This window comes from Convolutriloba macropyga, chromosome 5 (genome assembly GCF_964194025.1).
Source record: "Convolutriloba macropyga chromosome 5, txConMacr16.3, whole genome shotgun sequence".
NCBI lineage: Eukaryota > Metazoa > Xenacoelomorpha > Acoela > Convolutidae > Convolutriloba > Convolutriloba macropyga.
In genome coordinates, this window is record NC_134472.1 from 56,511,877 (window position 1) to 56,525,211 (window position 13,335).

Sequence of the window (13,335 nt, forward strand, 5' to 3'; positions counted from 1 at the left end):
AGACTATCGAGTATCCCTGTTTTAAGCTCTAAACAGTTTTACTGGCTCATAAAGAGCCGTAAACCTGGAACATGACAAAATTTTCCAAAATTTTCAAATTAAACATTATCAAAAAATTGCTTAAACTGGAGCCGTTAAACCATTTTATTAACTCTAGAAACTATGCAGCAGTTTATTGTCAAACCTTGGAAGATGTTCCTAGAACCTTGGTGCCGAAAATAATAAAAAAAAATTCAAAGATTAAAAAAACTTGCAAGTATTTTTCAAAATTGCTGATAATAAAATCTTGAAAAAATTCCATTACATCTAGAAGCTTTCCAGTAACCTATAATCAAACCCTAGAGGAGGTTATCTGGCTTTTGAGGCTGGAGAAACTCGAAAATTGAGAAAACATAACATGACCGACTAACGTCGGGCAAATTGCTCTTAAACAACCGGCGAGCGGTTGGCTTCGTCAGTAGCTAGCCACGGTTTATTGAAGCTAGGGGTAGCTTGATTCGACTCTTCAACTTTTAGTTCTCTAGCTTTGTTAAACAAATCAAAAACAAAACTGATATTTGCAAAACATAGCAAAAATTAAAAAAGCTTCAAGATTTCGCTGCGCAAATGTTCAAAACTATTTTTCTTTCCTGAGTTATGTCAAGTAACCCATCTGCAAGACTTCGTTGGCCAGTAAAAGGACAAAAACACTCAAAAATTTTGAAAACAATAGCAAAATTTTACAAAATCTTGCAAAAATTGAAGGGATTAAACTCTTTAAAACCATTTCATTGTCCCAAGAGACTATCCAGTATCACTATTTCAAGCTTTAATTAGTTTTACTGGCTCAAAAAATCCATAAACTTTGAACATGATAATTTTTCGAAAAATTGAAAAATAAGTTTTATCAAAAAGTACTAAAGCTGAAGTCATTTGAATATTGATAACAATTCCATGAATCTAGAAACTATGCGACAGCCTTCCATGAAGCCTTGGAGGAGGTCCTTAGGAACCTGGTGCCGGAAAAAATGATAAGTCAAAAAGACTCAAAAAAAAAAATTGGAAAAATTGCAAATAGTTTCAAAAAATGCTGATCTTAAAATCTTGAAAAACCTTCCATTACATCTAGAAGCTATGCAGTAACCTTGGCTCAAACTCCAGAGGAGGTTATGTGGCTTTTGAGGTTGTAGAAACCAAGAAAATGACAAAAAATGACAAAGAAAATGACGAAAAACTTGAAATTAGAGGTTGCAAAAAAACTGCTAAAATTTGTGATGAAACTAACCCATATCCAACAAACATTTTTCAGTATCTCATTATCAAACCCTAACGGAGATTTTCGGTCAGGCTGAATAACCTGAATAAATGACAATAATGACAACTAAACTGACAAAAGCGATAATAAACTGACAAAATATGTTAAAATTAAAAATTGCAAGTTTTGTAAAAAAAAGCCAATACTCGTGGTGTTAAATCTCGAAAAACAATTCATTACACTTAAAATTTTTACAGTACCTACTTTTGAACCCTAGAGGACGTTTTTCGAGTCTTGAGAAACCTAAAAACCAAAAAAATGCAAGTTCTTAAAAAAATGATAAAATTTGTCATATTAAAAAATTGAAAGCATTTCCATGGCAATTAAAATTGTTTCAGTAACTTACTACCAAACCCTTAAGGACGTTTTCTGGACCCTGCGTCCAGAAAGAAGTGAAAAATAAAAATTAAATGTCAAAAATTGGAAAAATTTGCACGTTTTGCCAAAAAAGGCTTAAATTCGCGATGTTAAAATGTTGAAACCATTCCACTACCACTAGAAACCATGCAGTAACCTGATATAAAACCCTAGAGGAGGTTTCTTGACACCTTGGGCTAAAAAACAAAAATGACAAAAGTTTTCAAAGATCTTGAAAAAATTTGTGAAAATTAGTATAAAATTGCGTGTTTTTAGCGATCGGTTGTTAGTCAGTAGTCACGGGAGACCGGGGGGGGGGGGGGGGGGAGGTACACCGGGGGTCTGATGGGGAGGGAGGTGGGCAATAGGGGGGTGTGGGGCAACAGCGCGGTTGGGGGGGGGGGTGGTGCAATAGGGGGGGGGGGGTCAACAGTGTGGGGTGTCGTCAACCTCTACGAACCGCCCTTCACAACATAAGTCTCAAAAACAGTTTGAGCCGAAACAGAGCTGAAAGGCTCTAAGAGCACTTAAGGCCCGCTGTTCGCTACTTGTTTATCCTGTTCTTGAGGACGAAAAGTCAAAAGCGTCAGACAAAAAATCGGTCAAACGAAAAATCGCATAAAAAAGACCGACAGGGCTAATATAATTGCCACAGACTTGAGCTAATATAATTGGCACAGTTTGAGAGCAATTAAAAATGCAAGTTGCATAAAAAACAGCTAAAATTTGAGATGAAAAAGTTTAAAACTAATCCATGGCCAGAAAATATTTTCCAACAAGTTATCAAACCCTAACGGAGAATTTCTTAGTCTGAAAAACCTGAATAAACATAACCGACTAAACGTCGGAAGAATTGCTCTTGAACGACTAGCGGGAGCTCTGATCAATTGCAGCCTGCTTCAGTCATGGGGGGAGGGGGAGCTTAATAGAACTAAGAAGTTCTATAGTGGGCTTCAAATAACCACATTAGATGTTAACATATACCACTATTAAGATTTAAAGTAAAAAATGACACCAGTTTCGTCGCACTTTTCATTTGACTTTTAGTATTAAATTGCCGCCAATTGAGTTCAGCTGCTTGAAATTGTGATTGAGAGAGAATTTTAGATCACGCGAAATGCAAAAAGTCAAGGGCGTAAAAGTCACACGAAAAGTCAAAATTGTCAAGCGAAAATTTTGCATAAAAAAGACACGTTTACAATAGTCGCTATGAACTACGTTTAAGAGCAATTATTGGCCATGTCAAATTGAAAAAAAATTGCAAGTTTTGTAAGAAAAATTGCTAAAAATGTTTTGTAAGAAAATGGTGGGGGGTTGGGACAATAGTGAGCGGGGGTCAAAAGTGGAGATGTCCACAGCTGAAGGGCTCTAAGAGCACTTAATGCCCGCTGGGCGCTACCTGTTTATCCCGTTTTTGGGTACGAAAAATCAAGCGTCAGACAAAAAATCGGTCAAGCGAAAAATTGCAAAAGACCGACAGGACTAATATAATTGCTACAAACTTCGTTTGCGAGCAAAAACATACCCGACCAACGACGGGCGAATTGCTCTCAAATCGTCGAGTAGTTGGCTTCGACAGTAGCCAGGGTTTAGTGAGGCTAGCTTGAGCTTAACCAATCGGGCGTGAGGTGATCTCAGCGGGGGGGGGGGGGGCTGATGCGAAAAATTTCATAAAACCAAGAGGACTAATATAATTGCTACAAACTTGGTTTGAGAGCAATTAATCATTAGTTTTTCAGTTTGTTTGAGTTTGATTTTCCTCAGATTGTACATCATAAGCTCTAGATTAAAATTCAACCGAGGCCATCCGTCTCCTGTGCAATGTAAGATGGACGAAAGTTCTTTTTGCTTCCGCCAGTTTAAATTCACTCGATGAACTCATCTCACAGGGCAGTAAAAAGGTAGCATTGGAATGCTTCAATTTGCATGGTTTACGAAAACTTCTATTTATTTACAACAATTTAAAATAGCATATATTTAATCCGCAAAAACACTGATTATTATCATTTTCATTTATGTGATTGTACCTAAGCATTATTTTATACACGCAAACGAATATTGTCTTTTACATCAAAGCAAAACAAAACAAAAAATTTTGTCTAAATTTATCACCACTTTATGAGACTTCTCGGAATAATCCATTCTATCGTAAACCAGCATGCAATGACCTTACTATTCGGCCGCACAAAAAACAATAAAAGAAATTTTATGATATGGGTTTAACATATCGTGTGCAGTACATACACACTTAAGATGTATGAATATTAACTACCAATAGCGCAGTAGTTTTACATTTTAGAAGCTGACTCGCATGAAATAGAACTTCTAAATGTCAAACCAAACATGAAAAAATAAGGTCGAGGGGAGAAGATATACAAAATTTTACCAGCGTGTCATTTTAACAAAGCGACCATTGCAACAGAAAGCAGAATGTGTGATAAAAAATAACACGCTGATATTAAAGACAAAGATTTACTTGGTATGTATATGATATTTACAAGGAAAAGATATATAGCATTTAACGACGTGAAGCTTAGAGCACCTCCAAAGTATTAGAATAAATTTATTCCAGCCGCTCAATTGTTTCAATTAGTAAACAATTTAAGACCACTGGAAGCAGCGCTTAATAAAATTGTCAATTATCGTTCACTAATTGAAAAGTTCTCAGTTGTAGCCAGATCGACTGACCCGATCACGTTCAAGTTTGCTTATGGAAACTATGACGAACGTATAGGATTCAGTTCGCAAAATTGAAACAAGGTAAGAAGAAAGAACAAAACGAAAAGTCGAAACAAGAATGTTCTCGGTTATTGTCCATGAGGCAGAGAAATGGGAATGGAACGAAATGCATTGGCATGTTTGCTATTTGAGTTCATTGTGATTCTGCTGTTTGCGTTTCTTGTATGGTTGCTTCTACCAGGCATCGATTGCATTATCGCGATTTCATCTCTCGTGCCACTCGTTTCGTAACTCGGCCAAACAAAAGACCTAAAACGACAGTTAAGATTACGAATGGTTCTAATTTATAACTATCACACTCAGCAACTCTCTAAAACTCGTAGTTTTAAACCGCTGAAAACCATTCCAGTACCACTAGAAAATAAACAGTAACTTATTATCGAAGCCCAAAGGAGGTTGCTTCGCCCCGGGGGCTCAAAAAACCAAAATGACAAAACATAGCTGGAAGATTGCCAGAAAATAGCCGCAATAGCTTTGTAGATCTGCAGTCTAAAAAAAAACAGTAAAAAAAGATAGACAAAAAATTTTATATTTTGATTAAAAATCTGTAATAGTTTTTGCTGCCTCTATTAGCTGCTCTCAAATAACCTTCAATTAGAGCGATACACACCCATTTGACCATATCTCTTTGGATTAAAGTAAATAAAAGTCAATTTCAAAGTGAGGAAGTCATTTTTGAGAGTGAGGTAAGTCAAGTGTGACCAAAAATTTAATCACGTGAATGAACAAAAAAACTAGCACCAATAAGAGCGAAAAATGACGTCACGTACGCACTTCAGTTGAAACTGATTGAACGAATGACAAAAAGCAGATTTGAAGTGGTTGTGACGTCATATGGTCGAAACAAAAATCGCGACGACGAAATAAAACCATGAGAAGGGCTATCGCTGTGCGGCTATTAAAAAGCCAAAAATGAATTAAAAATTTTTTTAAATGGGAAATATTTGCTCATTTAGAATTTAAAACGCATTCTTAGACTCGTAGAATGAGAGAAGAGAGAAACTAGCCTAGAGAAGTCAAAATTATTTCACGCAAAATCTTGAAAAAGCGGCAAAATGAGGTAAACCAAAAATATAACAGTTAAAAACATAGCACGACAAGTCCTGACGTACAATTCAAAGAATTTTCATTGACTAAACAGAAAACTAGACCTAGAACGGACTATGAATGGATTGGAAAAACCATTTTAACATTTCCGATCCAATAAAACGAAAAAAACGTAAAAATCAAAGTCAAATTGCCGCATGTGAACAAAAACCATAGCGAGAAAGCAAATTTTTGTTCAAACACCGTTTTCTCACTCTACTTTAAATTTGGAGAGAAAAAACTCACGCCGCAAAACCACTCGCTTTTTCGCTCCAATTCCTGTTTCGGCGTGACCAAAATCACTACTCCAATTTGACTTCAAAAATCATGAAAATGTGTGAACAGATCTTAGAAAAAGACAGCGCCCCAGTACAATTCAAATTCTTTGAATTGTAAAAAACAAGAGAAGGCCAATAATAGCCCCAGCTATCGCTGTGCGGCTATTAAAAATTTTCAAAAACTTGCAAGATTTCAAACAAACCGACAAATGTCGGAAGAATTGCTCTTGACCGACAGGCGAGGCAATTTAATTCAGGGCGGTAGCCTAGATCAATTTTTCTTTATCGGTGCAAAAAACCTTTCCCCCGACGGGATTCGAACCACTGTCCTTCCGATCGAAACTGCGCTACGAATCACTTACCTCTATGCTGCAACCGATTTTATATTAGCAACAAGCTTCACTTCGGAGCAATAGAGATCACTCAAAAATGAAGAACGAAAGCGTGAAAAAGTCACTTGAGAACTCAAAGAATGTTCCAGAAGAAAAGCGCAAAATTGTCAAGCATAAAATTTAATAAAAAAGACCCACACGCTTACAAAAAATGCTATGAACTTCATTCATGCGCAATTAAAAAACTGTAGAAATTGGTGATATAAAGATGTCGAAAACTATTCCATTGCAATTAGAAGAAATCAAGTAGCCTATTATCGAAACCTAGAGGAAGTTGCATGGCCCCTGGGTCTGCAATGAAAAAAATTGCAAAAATTGGTATAATTTTGCGAGTTCTGTTTGCAGTAGCAAGCACATAAATGACAAATAGATCACAAAAAGTAATTATGTCTCGCAAAAATTTTCTTTGCTAGAAGTACTACTAACGCTAGCTAAGGGCCTCTAATGAAAATTGATGCCTGCTGAGCTTTACCTGTTCATCCTGCCCTGAAAGCTCAAAGTCATGGAAAAAGATGTGAAAACATCTTACAAAAAATCATAGCAGGACAAGTCCTGTTGCCTCTAAATATCTCCTGACACCCATCTCTAAGAACAAAAGAAGTTTCATTAGCCCGTAAAGATTAATTCAAGAAAAAAAATTCGAACTGAGAACAATTACAATTTTTAATGAAATGTTGCAGAACCTCACGATAATAAAATGTTCAGAACAATTTCCTTGTCTCCAGGTGATATTCAGTAGACCAAATTTAAAACTTAATAAGTTACATTAGCTCAAAGATAAACTAGTATTGTGACAATTTTTTCAAATATTTGTAAATTTTGAATTTTATTAAAAGGTTGTAAAATTCGTGATACTAAAATGTTAAACAATATTCTAACTCCCCCACTAGCTATGCAGTTACAAACAATCAAACCCTAGATGGTGTTGCCTGACCACTGAGACCAGAAACAATGGAGAAAACAAACAATTTCAAACGCAAATTTTACTGAAAAAATTGCTATAATTCGTGATATCAAAAACAATTCCATTACCGCTTAGGATTATGCAGTAACATATCATCACACCTTAGAGGCCGTTTTGTCGCCCCTGAGGCTAGCTAGAAATGACAAACTTTAGAAACTTGCAAGCTTTATCAAAAAAATTGTTACAATTCGTGGCACAAAAATGTGGAAAACCGTCCCATTGCCAATAGAAACTATGCAGTAACCAATTACCAAACCCTAAAGGAGATTCCCTGGCCTATGAGGCCAAACAAACTCAGGAAATGACAAAAGTTCTCAAAAAAACTTTAAACATAGCCGGCAGATTGCCGGAAAATAGCCGCGATAGACGCTTGCGGCGTTACACGAATTGAAACAACTATAGAAATAAAATAGACAGATCGACCACCAGTCCTTAAATAGGTCTCTAGACTTTTTGGGTTAGCTTCGGACTGTCATTTTTATGAGACACATAAGCTCTATAAGGAGAAAGCCCTAATAGGGCTTTTCAAAATTAGGATCTTTTCCGTTTGTGCCCCCTCAGCTTAGTGGGCGCATATTATTTGCACCCCCAGATGCACGTGCAATATTTGGGGGGCGGGGGGCACAAACGGAAAAGATCCCAAAATTAATATTTGCATCAAAAACTCAAGACTCTAATATTTAAGAATTACGGCATATGTTTGGCACTACTTAGATGCACACTATTGACCTTTAACAAGTAAATGATCATAAAGTTTTTTTTGAGTGAGGTAAGTCATTGAAGAAGTAAATTCCCAGAAGTCACGGTAAGACAAAACAAAAATCTGTTAGACGAAGTAAAACAAAACATCGCAGGACAAGTCCTGAAATACAATCCTAGGAATTGAATGAAAAACAGACCTTATGTAACTGACCAGCAGATCAATTGAACAATCCCAGCCAAAAAGACAAAATCTGAAGAGTTGAGAAACTAAAAGAATCAAACAAACAAAAAAAACCATTCATTGCTAAAACACTTGAAGCTTTTAACCTGAAGGCAATAGCCTTGAAAGAGATTAATTTGCCACTTAAGGTAGATAAACTCGCAAATATGAAACATGCTTCAAAAAATTGCTTCAAAAATTTAAAAAAATGAAAATTTTTGGTCTTCAGAGTTCTGTCATTTAAATTGTCTACAACATTTAAAAGTTTCGTTGACCAGTAAAGATCGTTAATTTCAGAAAATGACAAAAAAAGCGAAAAGTTTGCAGACAAAAAATTTTAAATTGCAATCTTTAATTGAAAAATTGCTTACATTTGCAATATTAAAGATTTAAAAGTTTTTTTTCCAATAAAGACTATGCAAAAACAAACTAGCAAACCCTATAGGAGTTTACCTGGTTACTAACGAAAATTACAAAATTTCGGAAATTTAAAGAAATTGCAATTTGAAAATCGCTAAAAGTTTTAAAAAATAAATCTTAAAACACTTTCTCCATTGCCACTATAAACTATGCAGTAGCCTGTTATCAAAACGTAGAGGAGATTCCTTGGCCGTGAGAGAAACCTAACAAATAACAAAATTTTTCAAAAAATTGCAAGTTTTATTAAAAAAATGTTTGAAAAAATTGTGATATTAAAATATTGAAAACAATTTCATGGGCAATAAAAAAATTTCAGTAAACTACTAGCAAACCCTAGATGAGTTTTCTTGCCCCCTTGGGCTAGTAAACTCGAATAATAAAAATGTCAGAAAATTTGAAAAAATGAAATTTTTATTAAAACAATTGGCAGAATTCGTAAAGTTAAAAAGTTGAAAACCATTCTATTACCACTAGAAACTGTGCAGTAACCTATTATCAAACTCTAAATGAGGTTCCCTGACACGTAGGGCTAAAAAACTCAAAAAAATTTTAAAAGTTTGAAAAAAATATGAAAATTAGTATAAATTTGGGTGTTTTTGTTTGGAGTAGCAAAATATATAACTCTTGAAATGGCCATAAAAAATGATGACGTCTTGAAAAAGACCTTTATCGGCTTTTACAAACCTCAATTTCAGCCTGGTCCAACAAAACATTCGAAAAATGAAAAAAACGCGAAAAATTGCAACATTTTGGGCTCAAAAACTCCTAAAAATAACCTTTTAACCTTGAATTACGGCCTTCCCAGTAGCTTCACCACTACAAGTACTTGAAGGACTACTAAACGCGGCTAAGTGCCTCTAATGAAACTTGATGCCCGCTGAGTTTTACCTGATTATCCCGTTTTGAAGGCTCAAAGTCATGAAAAAAGGTGTGAAAACATCTTAAAATAAAGACAGCACCAATACAATCCAATTCATGGATTGTAAAAAATTTAGGAGCGCTATAATAGCAGCCTAGAATTGAGGACGCGGCTATTAAAAAGGAGTCAAATTACAATCATTTTTCGTGTTTTGTTTGCAGTACCAAAATATAAAGATATCAAAATGGGCATAAAAAGTAACTTTTATCGTGCTTAAGACCTTTAGCAACTTTTGCAAACGTCAATTTAAGACTAATGAAAAACTCAAAAAATGACGAAAGGACGTAAAAAATTGCAAAATTTTGGTGGGCTCAAAAACTCCTATAAACGACCTTTTAACCTTGAATTAAGGCCCTCCCAGGAGCTACAACACTAAGCACTTGAAGGACCTCTAAAGTCAGCTTTCGGCCTCTAATGAAACTTAATGCCCATTAGTTTTATATCAAGTCCCACTGTCCACTAGAAATGACCATGACTTGCGAGCCATGGCTCAATGAATATAGTGCAACTAATAAAAGGATCAAAATAAGGGTGAAATGGTAGATATAACCCTCATATATAACAGGTTTAAAAAAACAGCCAAATTTTGGCGCTTATTTCATTTGACTTCTATTATTTAAACTGTCACCTTTTCAGTTCAGCTGCATAAAAATCTCAATCACGCTTTCAAAAAAAACAACACGAAAAGATTTGTATAAACAACCCAACTACAACAATTGCTTCAAATTTCGCCCAAGAGCAATTAATAATAATTTGAAAATGAGCGAACTGAACATAGCCGGCAGATTGCCGGAAAATAGCCGCAACATACCCTTGTCGCCTTCCATGGAATTGAAATAACTAAAGAAATAAGATAGACAGATTGACCACCAGTCCTTTAATAGACCACAAGACTTTTTGGGTTAGATTAGGACTGTCATTTTTATGAGACACATACGCTCTATAATGAAAAAGTCCTAACAGAGCTTTTTTCAAATTTAATATTCTAAATCAAAAAATCAATACTCTTTACTCAAGAATTAGGGCATTTACGTTTGGCACTACTTGGATGCACACTATTGATCTTTAGCAAGTAAATGTTCATAAAATTCATTAAGTGATTTTAGAAGTTTTTTTTGAGTGAGGTAAGCTACGCAATTGACCTAAAAGCAGAACAAATGACGTCACGTACACACATATTAGCTGCAAAGCAATAGAAGACATAGAGTCAATTCCAAGAAGTTATGTAGTCAGAATCATCGATGGAGACGACGAATTAAAAAAAATCACTGTCCCCAATAAAGGCCCCAATATTTTCGCGGCTATTAATCAAAACAAATTATTAGAACCTGCAGATTGACAAAACAAGAGCTGTTCAACATCTCCATTATGGATTGCTATAGCTTAAAACTAAATGAGAGATTTAGATAATGCAAAGTTAAAGTCCCGGCCGAAAAATACTTTCATAACATCAAAACATAGCCAGCAGATTGCCGAAATAGCTGATTTATAGACCTGCGTGCCATATAATAGAGATAGAAACAGACGCAGATCTCAATTATAAAAAATTCTTCGCCACTAAAAAAACTAGGTAACAAACATTCAGCGATAAAATAAAAAAGCCTGTTAAAATTCATTCCACATAAGCCTCTTATTAGGGACCTTTACTGCACATATGAGTTCCTTTGACCTTAAACAAATTCAAATTAAATTTAAGTTTTGAAGTGCAAGGGTCAATTTATTGAGTGAGGTAAGTCACGTATGATCAAAATCTAATCACTCAAATTACCAAAAAACTTTTGCTAAAGCGAGTGAGAAATGACCTCACGCGCGCAAATGCCGTTAGTGAGAGGAGGAAGTCATCCAGAAACTTTTTCTGCTTTGCTGTGTGAACAAATATAAAACGAAAAGAGAGCGTCAGATGACGAAACAAAAAACACCAAGAGCACCGCAACATAGCTCCGCTCAGCTTACAGCTTCGCAGCTATAATAAATTAAGTAGAAATTGGCAACTTAGCTGACAGATTGAAGAAAACAGCTACGACAGCTTTAATGCGGTGTGCGTCAAACTCTAAGAGCAGCCCTTCACACCATGAATTTTTCTTTTAGACCGTTTCGGCGAAATGCATACATAGAGAATAGTGACCCGTAGGGCTCCTAAGACAACGAAACGCTTTCTTTTATCCCGCTTTTGAGGGCAAAAAATTAGGTGTCAAACATAGCCGGCAGATTGCCGGAACAGATGCGAAAGAATGGACTTAAGAGTTGAGAAAGGTATCGACGCCGCTCAGAATGAAACGTAAAAAACATTCAGCGACAAATTAATAAAGCTTGTTAAAATTGATTACGTAGAAACCCTTTCATTAGGGACCTTTTTAACACATATGAGTTCCTTTGACCTTAATTTAATTCAAATTTAACTTAAGATTTAAAGTGCAAAAGAAAAGTCATATTATTGAGTGAGGTAAGTCACGTATGATTCAAGTCTGATCACGCAAAAACTTGTGCTAGAGAGAGAGAGAGAGAGAGAGAGAGAAATGACGTCACGCACGCAAAAGCGGTTAGTGAGAGGAAGAAGTCATTCAGCTATGCGTGAACAAATGAAAAACGAAAAAGTGTCAGACAACGAAACAAAAAAAACAAAGGACACGGCAATATAGCTCCGCTCAGCTTACAGCTATAAAAAACAAATAGGACAATAAATCAGTCCGCATAAAGAAGACCAAGGGACCATTTAAAAAAACAACGCTTATAAACAAATTGTGATGCAATGGATTCAGATTAATGTACTGTAGAGCTGCCATCAAATAACTTTTAATTACATTCAGACATCTTCAACTGACCTCAACTGCTTTAAATGAGGCCAGCAAAAATTAAGCTGAGAGAAGGGAAAAGTCATGTTGAAAACAACCAATTCATTCACTAGAACAAAAAATCTCGCTACAATATGTGTTAGAATGTTACGCACGCAATTCAGACAAAAATGCATGAACCAATGATAAAATAGTGATTTGAATTGAGCGTGTCGTCATATCTTCGTAACAAAAACATTGACAAAGAAATAAATTGAAATCAAGGCAAGGCTATTAACAACTCCGCTCATATATCGCTATTGCAGCTATCAATGAACATAGCCGTTAGATTTCAGGAATTGCAGGGAAACAGACTTGTGTGCCGTTTGATTCAGATAGAAACAAATAGAAGTATAGGTTAAAGTTATTGACGTCGCTCAAAAAACTCAAAACATTCAGCGATTAATTAAAAAGTTTAAATTGTTAAAAATTACAGCGCGGAAGCCTTTTTATTGAGGACCATTATATTAAAGATTTCCTCTGATCTTAGACTAACTCCTCTCTCTGACCTTAACTTAGGTTTTAAAAAGGAACTCAATCTATCGAGTGAGGTTAGTTACGTATGATCAAAATCATATCACGCAAATGACCTTAAAAACTCTTACTAGAGTGATAAATGAACGGCAAAGGCCGTTAGTGAGAGGAGGAATCATCAGAAAATTCGAAATTCTCAACTTTCTGTGAACAAATCTTTCTGAATGACAGACGTCTCAATTTAATTCAGAGGCTGTAGCCTATATTAATTTTTTTATGGATGCAAAAACAACACGAAAGTCGGGTTCGAACCCCGACCTCCTGATTCCTATTCCGAAATCCAAATTGGTCTTCTCAGACAGTGCTTTACTCAGCCCCCCATATTCATGTCTAACAACCGCTCTCCACTGACTACGATTTCCAGCCATTTCCTTGGTCAAATCAAACCATTGCTTTTCCCAATTCAATGACAGTTTGGGAGGCTGACCTGGTTTTTTCATATCGTCTCGGATAATTGTTCTCCAGCCTTTTCGTTTTCCTCCAGGAGGTATTTTCCGATACTCGCTTTCTTCAGATTCCAATACTGCGTTGGGAATGTCAGATGGTTTCATGCATAGAACATGTCCCAGCCATTTCATTCGGCGTTTTCTTATGGTCAA

General features: G+C 35.7%; 1 protein-coding gene across 7 annotated transcripts in view; it reads right to left on the reverse strand.

Moving 5' to 3' along the window:
- Positions 1-3,553: 3,553 nt before the first annotated feature.
- The window catches only part of LOC142339489 (Golgi apparatus protein 1-like), a 443,079-nt gene continuing 433,297 nt past the window's right edge, over positions 3,554-13,335 (reverse strand). For all 7 annotated transcript variants that reach the window (XM_075389543.1, XM_075389547.1, XM_075389546.1 and 4 more), the window contains one exon: positions 3,554-4,639. In XM_075389543.1, coding sequence (XP_075245658.1) covers positions 4,584-4,639 — 56 coding nt within the window. In that variant the 3' untranslated portion in view covers positions 3,554-4,583. The remainder of the gene's footprint in view (positions 4,640-13,335) is intronic.